The sequence below is a fragment of the Cervus canadensis genome, chromosome 6, assembly GCF_019320065.1.
Source record: "Cervus canadensis isolate Bull #8, Minnesota chromosome 6, ASM1932006v1, whole genome shotgun sequence".
Taxonomy (NCBI): Eukaryota; Metazoa; Chordata; class Mammalia; order Artiodactyla; family Cervidae; genus Cervus; species Cervus canadensis.
In genome coordinates this window covers 95,594,988-95,612,514 of record NC_057391.1, presented here as the reverse complement: position 1 = coordinate 95,612,514, position 17,527 = coordinate 95,594,988, and the positions used below count along the sequence as shown (strand labels likewise).

The 17,527-nt window shown below is 43.9% G+C and overlaps 1 protein-coding gene and 1 long non-coding RNA gene across 3 annotated transcripts in view; one reads left to right on the top strand and one right to left on the bottom strand.

The window, feature by feature from the left end:
* Nucleotides 1–3,361: 3,361 nt before the first annotated feature.
* Nucleotides 3,362–12,767, bottom strand: LOC122443952. Of its 2 annotated transcripts, none has more exons than XR_006270157.1 (4): nt 12,542–12,767; nt 11,689–11,763; nt 6,866–7,322; nt 3,362–4,513 (listed from the first exon to the last, which is right to left on the bottom strand). It is a non-coding gene; the product is annotated as an uncharacterized LOC122443952 (long non-coding RNA). The 2 variants fall into 2 exon arrangements; XR_006270156.1 differs by lacking the exon at nt 3,362–4,513 and adding an exon at nt 4,797–5,131.
* The window catches only part of NRDE2 (NRDE-2, necessary for RNA interference, domain containing), a 44,382-nt gene continuing 39,332 nt past the window's right edge, over nt 12,478–17,527 (top strand). The window contains exon 1 of the mRNA XM_043472767.1: nt 12,478–12,659. Coding sequence (XP_043328702.1) covers nt 12,602–12,659 — 58 coding nt within the window. The 5' untranslated portion in view covers nt 12,478–12,601. The remainder of the gene's footprint in view (nt 12,660–17,527) is intronic.

Sequence of the window (17,527 nt, the reverse complement as noted above, 5' to 3'; positions counted from 1 at the left end):
GGGCTACAGTCCATGGGGTCGCAAAGAGTTAGACACAACTGAGCGACTTCACTTTCACTTTTCACTTTCATGCAGGAAGTGGACCAGAGCAGGAAGTGGTTAAGTAGAATATTTCATTGGATGAAATATTATGCATCAAATGGATATTTATGAGGCTGTATATTGTCACCCTGCTTATTTAACTTACATGCAGAGCACATCATGAGAAACGCTGGGCTGGAAGAAGCACAAGCTGGAATCAAGACTGCCGGGAGAAATATCAATAACCTCAGATATGCAGATGACACCACCCTTATGGCAGAAAGTGAAGAGGAACTAAAAAGCCTGTTGATGAAAGTGAAAGAGGAGAGTAAAAAAGTTGGCTTAAAGCTCAAGATTCAGAAAACTAAGATCATGGCATCTGGTCCCATCACTTCATGGCAAATAGATGGGGAAACAGTGGAAACAGTGTTGGACTTTATTTTTGGGGCTCCAAATTCACTGCAGATGGTGATTGCAGTCATGAAATTAAAAGACGCTTACTCCTTGGAAGGAAAGTTATGACCAACCTAGATAGCATATTAAAAGGCAGAGACATTACTTTGCCAACAAAGGTCCGTCTGGTCAAGGCTATGGTTTTTCCAGTGATCATGTATGGATGTGAGAGTTGGACTGTGAAGAAAGCTGAGCGTCGAAGAACTGATGCTTTTGAACTGTGGTGTTGGAGAAGACTCTTGAGAGTCCCTTGGACTGCAAGGAGATCCAACCAGTCCATCCTAAAGGAGATCAGTCCTGGATGTTCATTGGAAGGACTGATGCTGAAGCTGAAACTCCAATACTGCGGCCACCTCATGCGAAGAGTTGACTCATTGGAAAAGACCCTGATGCTGGGAGGGATTGAAGGCAGGCGGAGAAGGGGACAACAGAGGATGAGATGGTTGGATGGCATCACTGACTCGATGGACATGAGTTTGGGTAAACTCTGGGAGTTGGTGATGGACATGGAGGCCTGGTGTGCTGCAATTCATGGGGTCACAGAGTCAGACACGACTGAGCAACTGAACTGAACTGATGAGGTTTGTAGTAAACAGACATGCTTATGTAGAACCTTAAGAGGAAAGGTAATCACAACTATGATGAAAAAATATAAACTAAGACCCCAGAAAAACAGAAAAGAAAAGAAAGAAAGGGCCTTTGTAGAAGAAATACTCTAAAATAGTATTTGTCATTGGGTAATGCAAAGAGTTGGACACAACTGAGCGACTGAACTGAACTGAACTGAAAGAAAATATGGGCAATTATTCCCCATATTCTTTGCAATTTCCTGTAAAACTTTTTTCTTGTACCAAGCATAGATAGCATGCTTCAAACGCTTGGCATGGTAGTTCTTCTCTGCACTGCTGAAAAGGTGGATATGATTTAATTTAGATACTTTCATTTGCAACTGGAAACTACTGGTGGAAAAAAACGCACATTTTTGTTATTTTGGAAATGAGAGGAGGCAGTGAAAAGAGAAGTGTAGAAGGGAATAAGAAGGGAACGGAAAAGCCAGTCACACTTGTCCCATACTTAAAAAACATGACACCACAAGCCTGGAGAATCACTAGGGCGAGAAAAGTCAACAGGATAAAGGAAGGTTTGAACGGAAACTACCAATTCTTAAAAATGACACTTTCCTAGTCAAAGAAATGTAGCCTGAATATTGGGAATTTAGCTATTTGCTAATTAAAAATTATTTAAAAAGAATAAAAGACTTGTGCTGTTTCACTGATCCCTTTCATTATCAGTTTAACTTATAAAACACCACTTTGTGAAAGAGCTCTACTCATAACAGAGACTGAAAACTCTTTCAGGGCATCTTGGGGAGAAATCTCATGCAAAGAGCTGACTCATTTGAAAAGACCCTGATGCTGGGAAAGACTGTGGGCAGGAGGAGAAGGGGACGGCAGAGGATGAGATGGTTGGATGGCATCACCGACTCGATGGACATGGGTTTGGGTAAACTCCCGGAGTTGCACAAGGAGGCCTGGCGCGCTGCAGTCCATGGGGTTGCAAAGGGTCGGACACGACTGAGCGACTGAACTGAACTGAACTGGGGAGAAATGTTAGTTTGAGTAAGCTACCCAAGAAAATTAATATTACCTTTTTAAATACCTAGTTAGAATCCCTTTTCTCCAAGGCTCTTAGGTAATGCCCTCAGCCTGACCACAGAGCCCCCCGTATAGGAGAGTAAACCTCAGTGTCCTCCTAAAGACTCTTCTAAATGCTGACATCAAGTGTTATTGCTAATGTGCACGTGTGTGCTCAGCTGCTTCAGTCCTGTCTGACTCTTTGCGACCCCATGTCTCCCCCCTTCATCAAAACCTTCCTCTGAATTCCAGTATTACTGTATACCTTCACTAGTCAGGTGTCATCTGTTTTCCAACAATCTGTGTACACATTCTACCTTGTCGGCGATGGTGGTGGATTAGTCACTCAGTTGTGTCTGCCTCTTTGTGACCCCATGGACTGTGGCCCGCCAGGCTCCTCTGTAAATGGGATTCTCCAGGCAAGAATACTGGAGTGGGTTGCCATGCCCTCCTCCAGGGGATCTTCCCGACCTAGGGATCAAACCCGAGTCTCCTGTGTCTCCTGCACTGGCAGACAGATTCTTTACACACAGGACACAGAAATTAGGGAAGAGGGTCAGCAATGATGGGCTTGCCTGGTGGCTCAGTGGTAAAGAGGCCACCTGCAATGGAGGAGACACAGGGGACTCGGGTTCGATCCCTGGGTTGGGAAGATCCTCTGGAGGAGGCAGTGGCAACCCACTCCAGTGTTCCTGCCTGGAAAATCCCACGGACAGAGGAGGCTGGTGGGCTGCAGTCCACGGGGTCACAGAGAGTCAGACAGGACTGAACTGGACACACATGAGCGACTGAGCACCATAAGGCATCAATAGGCCAGTTAAGCTATGACAGAAGAACTATTGCTGGGGGCTGCGTCCACATACTGAGGCACTCCAACCTAAGACATGTCACCCTTTCTTCCCTTAAAAAAAAAAAAAAAAGCAGATCACAGGAACGAAGTGGCTTGGAGTCTTTTACTTCTGTTTTCCAAAGGCACACTGTCTTCCTTTTACTGCATAGGGACTGACAGAAAATTCCTTAAGATTGAAAGAGTTGATTGACTCGTTACTCCAGTTTGCCTGAGTTAGTTGTTGAAGATTCCATCCTTCTCAAGATGAAAGAGTTCGTTTTTACATGTTCAGCATAGACCAACGTTGACCTTAAAAATCAGAGCCAGTTAGGGAACTCAAACTAGGGCTCTGTGACAACCTAGAGGGGTGAGAAAGGGTGGGAGGTAGGAGGGAGTCTCAAGAGTGGAGGACATATGGCGAATTCATATTGATGTATGGCAGAAATCAAACCAATATTGTAAAACAATTATCCTTCAATTAAAAATAAATTAAAAGAAGTAAAAATAAAAGTTATTTAACGAGCAAAAATAGGTTTATTTGGGAATAAAGGAGGAATTGCAATTTGGGACAAGCAAGCTATAGCCAGAGCCATATGTAAGTCCAATAAACCAAGGAGAGGAAGGTTATTTATAGGGAAAAGTAGGACATTGGGAGGGGCTGATAAGACAGTGAAGGACAGGGAAGCCTGGCACGCTGCAGTCCATGGGGTCACAAAGAGCTGGACAGGACTTAGTGAGTGAACAACAACGAGAGAACAGCATGATTCTGGGGTAAGGACAATTTCTCATTGGCTGCATTGCTGGAGTATTGGATTTCTTGTCGCAGACACAATGTCCGTCTTTTTCCTATTGGTACATGTAATTGCTGGCTCCTTCTCGATGATTCTTCTATTGGGGTCTGTAGTAGACAGTTCTTCCTGTAATTGAGCTAAGTGGTATGTGCTTGAGAGACCCTTCTGGCCTCCCAACTCCATTTTAGTGAGGTTTCCCTTCTGTGCTATTCATACCAGTTTAAAAGTCTCGTCATCACTGAAACTAATTGAACAACCTCTAGGCTCTGGGATTATGACCTTGAGTGTGGAAATGTTGTCAAATATTCATTCTGTTGTCACTCATTCATTCTGTATCATTTAGGACTCCTGGTTGTAAGTGAGAAAGTCACGTGGCATCTGCTTAACTGAAATGAGGGGTCCGTGATAGAGAGAGATACCGTGCTGTTTCCAGAATCCATGCATAGAACCGAGGCTCCAGGAACAACCAGGTTCAGAGTTCTAAAATCTCTATGTCCCTCTTCTTCAACTCATATCTGCTTTCATCCTTCTCTCTCCACAGGTAGCTTTTCTCTGCTTGTCTGGACTATAGTATCTTGCAGTCCAGACACACACAGAGGGACCAGCTTCTCTTTTTCAGTTCTAGCTCCAAACTTCCTAGAAAAGAACCTTGCTCGGCCTAACTTGGGTCAGAGCTGGGTTGAGCACCGACCAACGGAAAATGCGGCTGATTTGGGTCACATCCTTACCCTGGCCAGTCAGATGGGGCCAGAACAGCAAGGCCACGCTGTATTAACAGGACCACCCTGTGGGTTCAGAAAAGAGAAGGCAAATGAACCAGAACAAAACGTGTCCATCACCTAGTCTTTTTTCTGTGATTTGTTGTTGTTGCTCAGTTGAAAAGTCATATCCATCTCTTGGAGACCCCATGGACTGCAGCACACCAGGTTCCTCTGTTCTCTGTTATTTCCTGGAATTCACTCAAATTCATGTTCATTGAGTCAGTGATGCTATCTAACAATCTCATCCCCTTCTCCTTTTGCCTTCAATCTTTCCCAGCCTCAGGGGCTTTTCCAACTAATCGGCTCTTCGCATCAGGTGGCCAAAGTATTGAAGCTTCAGCTTTAGATCAGTCTTTCCAGTGAATATTCAGGATTGATTTCCTTTAGGATTGACTGGTTTGATATCCTTGTTGTGAATTATGTAGGTGCTATTTTACCAGAAAACAAGTACTGCGCACACACACCTATCTACTCGGTGTCTAACTGTCTCTTGACAATCTTTCTGTTCATGTTGTGTCTCAAACAACATTTCTTAAAGACTCTTCTATGGCTTTCAGCCCCTGTCTCATGCCAATGTCTTTTTCATTCTTCAAGGCCAGTCTGTTCACTTTATTGAGGTCAAGATTTCTGGGGCAGTTTTTCCTGTGCAGAGAAGACATTCAAAAGTTTACTTTTATTTTTGTTTAACGGTAAAAAGTTTGCAAGGGTCCAATGAACTACCCATGTGGCATTAGTGGTTAGAACTTGCTTGCAAGTGCAGGAGACTTAAGAGATGCAGGTTCCATCCCTGGGTTGGGAAGATCCCCTGGAGGAGGGCATGATAATCCACTCCAGTATTCTTGCCTGGAGAAGTCCATGGGCAGAGGAGCCTGGCGGGCTGCAGTCCATGAAGTGACAGCATGGCATGGCAAACTATGAGTGTCAGACTGGCCCACACTGATTTGCATGACCCATTAGTTAAGAACGGTTTTTACATGTGCCAGTGTTGGAAAAAATAGAAAGGAGAATAATACTTTATGACATGTGAAAATTCAAATTTCAGTTGCCATAGAGACCGTATGTTCCGGAATGTCTAAAATAATTTCTATGTGACCCTTTTCAGAAAGTTTACTGAGTCGTAGTTTAAAAGATTAGTGTTCAGTTTATTGAAACAACAAATTCAAAACCTTAGTGTAAGGTTTAAAAAAAAAAAGCTTTAAGCTTAAAAAAAACATGGTTACATGTCCATGAAACCGCTACTACCACAATCAAGATACAGAACATTTTTATCACCCCCAAGAGATCCTCCACACCCCCCGCCACATAGAATATCCTTCCCTCTGCTCTCAGAGCCAGGAAACCACTAATTCTTTTTCTGTCACTATATATTAATTTCCATTTTCTAGAATTTTACGTCAACAGAATCATCCAGTAAGTACTCTTCTATGTCTGGCTTTTCTTACCCAGCATAGATTTTTAGATTCATTCATATTACTGTATCTATCAGTAGGTTGTTCCTTTTTACTGCTATGCTTCTTTAAAACTAAGTTTTTAAATTTCTAGTTTAAAAATTTTGTATTATGAAACATTTCAATATACCCAACAAAAAAGGCAAAATAGTCTTCCTGCCACGCTCACATCACCCAGCTTTCAGTTCAGTTCAGTCGCTCAGTCGTGTCCGACTCTTTGCGACCCGACTCATGGACTGCAGCATGCCAAGCTTCCCTGTCCATCACCAACTTTTGCGCTTGCTCAAACTGTCCACTGAGTCAGTGATGCCATCCAACCATATCATCCTCTGTCGTCCCCTTCTCCTCCCGCCTTCTGTCTTTCCCAGCATCAATGTCTTTTCTAATGAGTCAGTTCTTATCCAGCTTTAACAACTATCAACTCAGGGCCAATGCTATTTCAACCATACTCTCACCCATTAGCTCCCTTTCATATATGCCAATCCTAGGCCTCACGCTAGGCCTTGAAGAAGGAAATGGCAACCCACTCCAGTACTCTTGCCTGGAAAATCCCATGGACAGAGGACCCTGGTAGGCTATAGTCCATGGGGTCGAAAAGAGTTGGACACGACTAAGCGACTTCACTTTCACTTTTCTTTCAGGCCTCACACTACTTTACCTGCAAACACTTCAGCTTGTATTTCTAAAAGATATGGTGTCTTTAAAAATATATAACTGTAACACCTTTATCATGTCCATAAAGTCTGAACAATAATCCCTTAATTTTGTCAAATATCCAGTGTTCAAATTCTCAGCTGTTTCATAAATGTCCTCATTTTACTTACAGTTTGTTTGAATCAGAATCCAAATAAGATCTGAGCATTACTATTGGTCAGTATGCCCCTCAAATTTCTTTTACTTACTTTAAAATTTTTATTTAGCTACTTACTATTTATTTTTGGCTGCGCAGGGTTTTCACTGCTGCATGGGCCTTTCTCTAGTTGCAGGGTGCAGGCGTCTCATCGCGTGGCTTCTCCTGTGGGGAGCCGGGGCCTCAGGGCATGCGGGCTCAGCAGTTTCGGCCCCCAGGGTCTAGAGCAAAGGCTCAGCGGTGCAGGGGCTCAGCTGGCCCGAGGCATGTGGATCTTCCCAGACCAGAGACCAAATCAGCGTCCCCTCATTGGCAGGCGGACTTTTAACCGCTGGACCACTTGTGAAGTCCTTCAAGTCTCTTTTCCTGCATATCTCCTTTTGGCTCCTCGCTTTATTATTATTATTTTTTTCTTGTACTTTATTTGTTGATGAAACCAGGTAGTTTGCGCCACGGTTTCCCAGAGTCAGAGTTGTGCTGATTATACCCTCTACTTGTGTTTAAGACGTTCCTTTGTCCCTTCATTCCCTGAAAACTGGTTGTCGGGTATAAAGGAATAAATATTTAATTGTAGAACAATGCTTTAAAATGTTCAAGTTCAGATTACATAATTTATTTTTTTAGCAATAATTTTTAGGAAACTTGAATAATGTTTGCTCTCAGTTTATAAAGGTTGCTAATGAAACACTCCTCAACAAAATACAGGACCTCTTGGGGTAGGCAAATGACAGTCTGTGGGCTCGCCGTCTGTTTTTGTAAATAAAGTTTTATTAGAACACAACCATGCCCATTCATTTATATATTTATTATCTCTGGCTGCTTTCCCAATATAGTGGCAGAAACTAGGAGTTGTGGCACAGACCCTCTGGCCCACAAAACCTAAAATATTTACTCTCTGGCCCTTTAAGAAAAAGTTTTGCTGACCTCTGCTCAGCATTTATACATTTTACATAAATTTATAAATTTAGTACATTTTACTTTCTCTTTGGGTATTTCAATTGCCCAAAAATACTCAGTCTTCTTCAAGTATTGATTTTTACAAAGATAATGAATTATATACCTAAACGTGTGGCAAACTTTAAATTATTACATCTTCTGAAACTCTGCCTAAACTATACAAGATTTCGACTTAGAAGCAGAAGTCTAAAGCAATTCCTCATTTACACACTTTTAAATTGTTCTTATAAGGGGTCTCTTAGGTCTCAAATTTTCTCACACATCCATAGTAGAGAAAATATCAAATATGTCCAGGTATCTTCTTATTCTTTCTTGTATTTATTTATTTGGCTGCACCAGGCCTTAACTGCGGGCATGTGGGATCTTCAGTCTTCACTGTGGCATGTGGCATCCTCAGTTGAGGCATGTGGGGTCTGGTTCCCTGACCGGGGATTAAACCTGGGTCCCCTGCACTGGGAGCAGACCACCAGGGAAGTCCCTACCCAGACCCCTCCTTATGATGGAAGTTTTACTAGTATGGTCCTGATTCTTCTAAACCTTCCACATATTGTTTTCCTGCAGTGGAAGGAAAGTAGTGGGGAAGACGGCGACCGGAGGGGACCTGCTAAGGGAGAGAGGAGCTGCCCCAATTAACTGAGGTGACTTAGAGCCGGAGATTTTGATAAAACCTGAAAGTGGCAGATTTGCTTCTCTAGTTCTTAATGCATTTCGTAACTAAAGATCTTTGAGCTCCCTGGAATTCTCACCCCCAATATATTTCAGTTCAGTTCAGTTCAGTTCAGTCACTCAGTCGTGTCTGACTCTTTGCGACCCCATGGACTGCAGCACTGCAGGCCTCCCTGTCCATCACCAACTCCTGGCCTTTACTTATATCCATCGAGTCAGTGATGCCATCCAACCATCTCATCCTTGGTCGTCCCCTTCTCCTCCCGCTTCAATCTTTCCCAGCATCAGGGTCTTTTCCAATGAGTCAGCTCTTCACATCAGGTGGCTGAAGTATTGCAGCTTCAGCTTCAGCATCAGTCCTTCCAATGAACATTCAGGACTGATTTCCTTTAGGATGGACTGGTTGGATCTCCTTGCAGTCCAAGGGACTCTCAAGAGTCTTCTCCAACACCACGGTTCAAAAGCATCAATTCTTTGGCACTCAGCTTTCCTTATGGTCCAACTCTCACATCCATACATGCATTTACATATTTATACCTGCAAATACTTCAGTATGTATCTCTAACATATAAGAACTTTAAAAAAGTAACCTCAGTGCCATAGTATGTTAGTATAGCTAACAGATTTAACAAGAATTACTTGATGTCATCTAATACCCTATCCATTTTTAATTTTACCATCTATCTCAAAAAAGGTCCTTTTACAATTTTCCCAACCAGAATCATAAAGGGGTCATATATCTCATTTGATTGATACAACCCTAAAATCTTTAAATCTACTGCAGTCTCTCGTACCCTTAAAGATGTTGATTCATTGAAGAAACTGGGCTGTTTTCTATAATTTCCCACTCTACAAATTTGGCTGATTGCTTCTAGATAGTAAAATGAAATGAAATGTTAATGTTCAGTTGTGTCCCACTCTTTGCAACCCAATGGACTGTAGCCTGCCAGGCTCTTCTGTCCATGGGATTCTCCAGGCAAGAATACTGGAGTGGGTGGCCATTTCCTTCTCTAGGGCATCCTCCTGACCCAGGGTTTGAACCTGGGTCTCCTGCATTGCAGGCAGACTCTTTTACCATCTGAGCTACCTGGGAAGCTCCACGGTTAGGGGTTCTAGATTAGTATGAACTCTTTAAATTGTTCCTTCACCATTTATTTCTGGTAACAGTCTCCATTAGATTCATTTTTTTCCTAAGTCAAGAATAGTTCATAAGTGGGTGAATATATTTTCTAACCAGCAAAAATCTTTGAGCTTGAAATGACCTTAAATTCTTTTACATTCCTAACATATTTAAAATGATATATTGTTTGAAGTTTGGCTATTTCACACAGCTTTGAGTCAGACTTGCAGTCACAACTCACGTAATAGCTAACTTGTATTAAGTGCGTTTGATGAGCCAGGTATAAGTCTAAGCACTTGACCTCTGTGCTCATTTAACCTTCTAAACATTTTGCAGAGGAAACTGTCCACACACACACAAATAAATAATCAATAGTCAATCCAGGAAAGAAATGGAAAATTTTGTTTGAGTCAACCTGAGGATTATAATCCAGGAGATGATCTCCCAGATAACTCTGAGAACTGTTCTGAAGGGGTATAGGAGGCAGCATGTATGTGATTTTGATGAACGGTTATGTGCAATTAGGCCTTCCCCAGTGATTCAGATGGTAAAGAATCTGCCTGCAATGCAGGAGTGAAAGTGAGTGAAGTCGCTCAGTCGTTTCCGACTCTTTGCGATCCCGTGGACTGTAGCCTACCAAGCTCCTCCGTCCATGGGATTCTCCAGGCAAGAACACCGGAGTGGGTTGTCATTTCCTTCTCCAGGGGATCTTCCCGACCTAAGGATCGAACCCGGGTCTCCCGCATTAGAGGAAGACGCTTTAACCTCTGAGCCACCAGGGAAGCAATGCAGGAGCCCCAGGTTCAATTCCTGGGTTGGGAAGAATCCTTGGAGAAGGAAATGGCCACCCACCCCAGTGTTCTTGCCTGGAGAATCCCCATAGACAGAGGAGCCTGGTGGGCTACAGTCCATGGGGTCACAAAGAGCTGGACACAGCTGAGTGACTAACACTTTAACTTTCTTACGTGCAATTAAGTCTCATCTTGGTAGAAGGTTATTGCTATTTGGGAGGAACAGATATCTTAGTTAATGGTTTAAGTGCTTTTCTAAGTATAGGAAGATGCAAGAAATTAGGTTCATAAAATTTCCTTCTGAAAATCTCTAACTGCCTGAGGGTCAGTTCCGTCAGCTCTCCCAGAGCACAGTCTCATCCTGATACTCACCCTGAATTCCTCTCACAGATTCCTTTCAGTGGCTTCAGTGCCTAGTGACTTGTTGTAGAACTGGATGGTGGGCGACATTCTTTGTTTTACAATCCCCACCCTTTTGGTCTGAATTGTGACCAATCTGGGAGGCATTTCATGACCAGTTTGTCATGAGCTAAGAATGCTCATTCCCAGGTCAGGCAAAGATTTTCTTGATAGGCCACTCAATGTACTGTTACTGGACTAGGCCCCTTTAATAGTAACCAAAAGCCTATGGATGCCCGTCTTTAAGATGATTTGTTTATTTTTAGCTGCGCTGGCTTTTCACTGCTGCACGTGGGCTTCCTCCAGTTGTGGCAGGCAGGAGTCACTCTTCACCGCGGTGCTGCGGCTCCTCCTTGCCTCAGAGCACAGGCTCTAGGCGCGTGGACTTCAGTAGTTGCAGCCCGTGGGCTCAGTGGTTGTGGCTCTTGGGCTCTAGTGCTTTAACTCAGTAGTTTTGGCATGCAGGCTTAGTTGCTCTGAGATGTGTGGGATCTTCCTGGACCAGGGATAGAACCTATGTCCCCTGCATCAGCAGAAAGATTCTTAACCACTAGACCACCAGGGAAACCATGGACAGCCTGTCTTACTAGTCTGCTACAGTCCAGGAAACGGTCCTCTCTTGTTGCTTCTTCCCATTTCCAGAATTACACTATTACAATCTTTGATCTTATAGAACTATGCATTTGATCAATCACTTCAGGTCACCTAATCACATTAACTTTATCTGAGGCTCAGTCGCACACTGGGTAACACAAGAAATGATCTTATAGATTAGGCAGAATATAAATAATATGGCTAGTAACACTAATAAAGTCATAAGTACGCATTTAAGCCAAGAATTTCCATAATATGTGACCCAGTGTTCTCCCAAGTTCCTCTGGCCAGTCTGTTCTGCACCAGTCACCATCTTTAAGGGAAATGATATATTGGCATTGTATATAGAGCTCACCAAAGAAGTCTGCACTTACAAGCTGTGTGGTGGGTCATCGGTGACTCCCTTACAGGATTGTGAAACGAATGTTATCTTCTAAGGAATTACCTAGCTGGCAACAGAAAAAAAAAAAAACCAAACACAATAAATAGATGTTCATGATTGAGCAGGCATCTCTGTCATTGGAAGAGAGAATGAGGCTGTGTGCTTGCACTCAAATCTCTCAGTCATGTCTGACTCTTGGCAACCTAACAGACTTTAGGCCTCTAGGCTCTTTTGTCCGTGGTATTCTCCAGGCAAGAATACTTAAGTGGGTTGCCATTGCCTTCTCCAGGGGATCTTCCCCACCCAGGGATCAAACCCTGGGCTCCTGCATTGCAGGCAGATTCTTTACCCACTGAGCCTCTTGGGAAGTCCTTCTGTCACTGGGAAGGGCTCCTTAGTGCAGAATGCAGATACACAAGGGACACTAGCGGGGAGGGAGGACGTACAATTGGCAGAGAAAAATTTCGTTTCAATTTCTATCTTGCCTTAAAATATGAATTTTCATTTCATCAAAACAAAGCTTGGGGAATCTGATTAATTCGATTCACTCAGGAAGTCAGGGTGTGAACTCAGGAGCGGAATCAGAATTCCAAATTCCTAGGACTTTCTGCTCTGAAGAACTGGCACCTCCAATCTCAGTATTTCCTGGTTCCCAAAGCAGCAAGCAGGTACTGATTACTGGGAGGAGGTCCCTTCCGCCCCGCCCCGCCCCGCCCCGCCCTACCCCGCCCTTTCCGTTCCGCCCCTTTTTTATTCCGCCCCGCCCCCATGGCTGAGGACTAGGCTCAGGGAGCGACAGAGAAAACCACAATTCCCAGAGTGCACCGCCACCGCAACGGCCTTACGGTCGGCCTCGGGCTCCCGGCGCCATCTTTGTGGGTGAGGAGGCGGTGCGGCCTGTGACCATGGCGCTCTTCCCCGCCTTTGCGGGTGTCGCCGAGGCTCCGGACAGCGGGAGGAAAGGTGAGTCCCCAGGAGGGATGAAGAAGGCGCTCGGCGGGCTTGGAGGGGAGTCCCTCGGGCTGGCTCTCGGCGCTTGCCTTGGGTTTGTTTATCCGCTTATATCCCAGAGTTCTCCGCGGCGCTGCAGGGCCTTCTGGGAGGCCGGCCTTTCGGCGGGCTTCTGGGCAGGAGTTCAGGCGTCCAGAGGGGAGAGAGGCGGGAGAGGCGGCGGGCCGGGGGCTTCCGTACAGCCGTGCCTTTCCGCCCCACTTTCTTCTCGAGGCACCGTTACTTCACCCATGAAACGGAAGCGGTGGTGTTTTCACTGATGCAAGTGCTGGGTGTGCTTCATCACAGCTTGCTTTCTTCCCCGTTTTACTTATTTCTGAATCGCTTACTGGGTGCCTGTCTTTTGGCCGAACCAGAGCTAGAAAATTAGGGTCCGAAGCCAAATCAAACGTAGTGGGCACAGCTGCTGGGAATAAGCACTGGCATCTATTTATTGAAGGCTGATGGTAGGCCAGGTAATGGTGTTATATACTTTATGCAAGCCTTGATCATTACCAAGAGCTCTGCATTGTTAAAAATTGTGGCACACAGTGAGCAAACTGGGTCCTTTGTCCGACAGACGTTTTCCACCAAATCCTTATGGTGTCATGTAACATACTTCTCTACCCTAGTGTTCAACTCTATGATCCCACGGACTGTAGCGCACCAGGCTCCTCTGTCCACGGGATTCTCCAGGCAAGAATACTGGAGTGAATTGCCTAGACCTCCTCCAGGGAATCTTCCCAACCAGGGATCAAACCCACATCTCCTGGTCTCTCGCATTGGCAGGCGGATTCTTTTATCTCTGAGCCACCAGGGAGGCCCCTCTCTACCCTAGAATTTCCTGTCAGTTCAGTTCAATTCAGTCGCGTCCGACTCTCCATGGACTGCAGCACGCCAGGCCTCCCTGTCCATCACCAACTTCCGGAACGTGCTCAAACTCATGTCCATTGAGTTGGTGATGCCATCCAAACATCTCATCCTCTGTCCTCCCCTTCTCCCACCTTCAATCTTTCCCAGCATCACGGTCTTTTCAAATGAGTCAGTTCTTCACATCAGGTGGCCAAAGTATTGGAGTTTCACCTTCAGCATCAGTCCTTCGAATGAATTTTCAGGACTGATTTCCTTTAGGATGGACTGGTTGTATCTCCTTGCAGTCCAAGGGACTCTCAAGAGTATTTTCCAACACCACAGTTCAAAAGATCAATTCTTCGGCGCCCAGCTTTCTTTATGGACCAACTATCACATCCACACATGATTACTGGAAAAACCATAGCTTTGACTAGATGGAGCTTTGTTAGCAAAGTAATGTCTCTGCTTTTAATATGCTGTCTAGATTGGTCATAGCTTTTCTTCCAAGGAGCAAGCGTCTTTTAATTTCATGGCTGCAGTCACCATCTGCAGTGATTTTAGAACCCAAGAAAATAAAGTCTGTCACTGTTGCCATTGTTTCCCCATCTCTTTGCCATGAAGTGATGAGGCTCGATGCCATGATCTTAGTTTTTTGAATGTTGAGTTTTAAGCCAACTTTTCCACTCTCCTCTTTCACTTTCATCAAGAGGCTCTTTAGTTCTTCTTTGCTTTCTGCCATAAGGGTGGTGTCATCTGCATATCTGAGGTTATTGATATTTCTCCCGGCAGTCTTGATTCCAGCTTGTGCTTCATCCAGCCCAGCGTTTCTCATGATGTACTCTGCATACAAGTTAAGTAAGCAGGGTGACAATATACAGCCTTGACGTACTCCTTTTCCTATTTGGAACTAATCTGTTGTTCCATGTCCATTTCTAACTGTTGCTTCTTAACTTGCATACAGATTTCTCAGGAGGCGAGTCAGGTGGTCTGGTATGCCCATCTCTTTATGAATTTTCCACAGTTTGTTGTGATCCACACAGTCAAAGGCTTTGGCCTAGCCAGTAAAGCAGAAATAGATGTTTTTCTGGGACTCTCTTGCTTTTTTGATGGTTCAGCGGATGTTGGCAATTTGATCTCTGGTTCCTCTGCCTTTTCTAAATCCAGCTTGAACATCTGTAAATTCACGGTTCACGTACTGTTGAAGCCTGGCTTGGAGAATATTGAGCATTACTTTGCCAGCGTGTGAGATGAGCACAATTGTGTGGTAGTTTGAGCATTCTTTGGCATTGCTTTTCTTTGGGATTGGAATGAAAACTGACCTCTTCCAGTGCTTGTGGCCACTGCTGAGTTTTCCAAATTTGCTGGCATATTGAGTGCAGCACTTTCACAGCATCATCTTTTAGGATTTGAAATAGCTCAGCTGGAATTCTATCACCTCCACTAGCTTTGTTCATGGTGATGCTTCATTAGGCCCTCTTGACTTCGCATTCCAGGATGTCTAGCTCTAGGTGAGTGATCACACCATCATGGTTATCTGGGTCATGAGGACCTTTTTTGTATAGTTCTTCTGTGTATTCTTGCCACCTCTTCTTAATATCTTCTGCTTCTGTTAGGTCCATACCATTTCTGTCCTTTACTGTGCCCATCTTTGCATGAAATGTTCCCTTAGAATCTCTAATTTTCTTGAAGAGATCTCTTGTCTTTCCCATTCTATAGTTTTCCTCTATTTCTTTGCATTGATCACTGAGGAAGGCTTTCTTATCTCTCCTTGCTGTTCTTTGGAACTCTGTATTCAAATGGGTATATCTTTCTTTTTCTCCTTTGCCTTTTGGATCTCTTCTTTTCAGAGCTATTTGTAAGGCCTCCTCAGACAGCCATTTTGCCTTTTTGTATTTCTTTTTCTTGGAGATGGTCTTGATCCCTTGCCTCCTGTACAATGTCACGAACGTCTGTCCATAGTTCTTCAGGCACTCTGTCTATCAGATCTAATCCCTTGAATCTATTTCTCACTTCCACTGTATAATCCTAAGGGATTTGGTTTAGGTCATACATGAATGGTCTAGTGGTTTTCCCTACTTTCTTCAATTTAAGTCTGAATTTGGCAATAAGGAGTTCATGATCTGATCCACAGTCATCTCCCAGTCTTGTTTTTGCTGACTGTAGAGAGCTTCTCCATCTTTGGCTGAAAAGAATGTAATCAGTTTGATTTTGGTATTGATCACCTGGTGATGTCCATGTGTAGAGTCTTCTCTTGTGTTGTTGGAAGAGGGTGTTTGCTATGACCAGTTTGGCAAAACTGTTAGCCTTTGCCCTGTTTGATTCTGTACTCCTTGACTTACTATTTTTGTATTCCAGTCCCCTATAATGAAAAGAACATCTATTTTAGGTGTTAGTTCTAGAAGGTCTTGTAGGTCTTCATAGAACTATTCAGCTTCAGCTTCTTCAGCATTGCTTATCGGGGCATAGACTTGGATTACTATGATATTGAGTGGTTTGTCTTGGAAACAAATATTGATCATTCTGTCATGTTTGAGATTGCATCCAAGTACTGCATTTTGGACTCTTTTGTTGACTATGATGGCTACTCCATTTCTTCTAAGCGATTCTTGCCCACAGTAGTAGATACACTACTATCTACTGTTTAACCCATTGCAGTCCATTTTAGTTCAGTGATTCCTAAAATGTTGACATTCACTCTTGCCATCTCCTATTTGAGCACTTCCAATTTGCCTTGATTCATGGACCTAACATTCAAGGTTCCTATGCAATATTCATCTTTACAGCATCAGACTTTACTTCCATCGCCAGTCACATCCACAACTGACTGTTATTGCTTTGGCTCTTCATTCTTTCTGGAGTTATTTCTCCACTGATCTCCAGTAGCATATTGGGCACCTACCAACCTGGGGAGTTCATCTTTCAGTGTCCTATCTGAAATAATAGGGAGGGAATGCAGCCCTGGCCATCAACAGAAAATTGGATTAAAAATTTACTGAGCATGGCCCCATGCATCAGACCAAGGCCCAGTTTCCCCCTCAGTCAGTCTTTCCCATCAGGAAGCTTCCATAAGTCTCTTATCCTTCTCCATCAGAGGGCAGACAGACTGAAAACCACAATCGCAGAAAACTAACCAATCTGATCACATGGACCACAGCCTGGTCTAACTCAGTGAAATGTGTAGGGCCAACCAAGATGGACGGGTCATGGTGGAGAGTTCTGACAAGACGTGGTCCACTGGAGAAGGGGATGGTAGACCACTTCAGTACTCTTGCCTCGAGAGCCCCGTGAACAGTATGGACAGTAGAACTTCTGTCAGCTGGTAGTTAGATCTAGAGAGTTAGGTCCAGTTTGAAAATCCCTCGTTGGGTTCGCTCTGCACTTGCTTTTGCTCCAAATCAGGAGGCTGAGCTGTCTGGTTTTCTTTCCTTCAGCAGTTAAGGTGGACCAGTGGCTTCCTGGACAGTCTGTGACATCCGTTATGAAGCTGCCCATGGGTCTGTCTCCTAAAAACTTCCATGCCTGTTCTCCAGCCTTCCCCTACCGGTTAGAACTTCCAATAGTCAATGATATCCTTCCATTTTTTTATCCTCAGTATGAACAACTGCATTTGCCTTCCTTTTCTTCTTTAAAGTCTAGTTGATTTACCATGTTTCAGGTGTAGAGCAGAGTGACTCAGCTATATATATATATATGTATATATATATATATATATATTCTTTTTCAGACTTTTTCCACTACAGGTTTTTACAGAATACAGTTCTCTGTGCTGTACGGTAGGTTCTCTTTCTCTATTTTATATAGAGTGTGTATCTGTTAATGCCAAGTCCCAGGTTTATCCCCACTCCCCCACTTCTGCTTCTTAACTGCAGAGTATTCTGCACTTTACCTTAAATCCCAGAGATCACTCTACACTGGAGTACGTAAATCTTTCTCAGTTCTTTTGACTGGTATCTAGTGCTCCATCAAGTGAATGTCACTTACTTTATTCT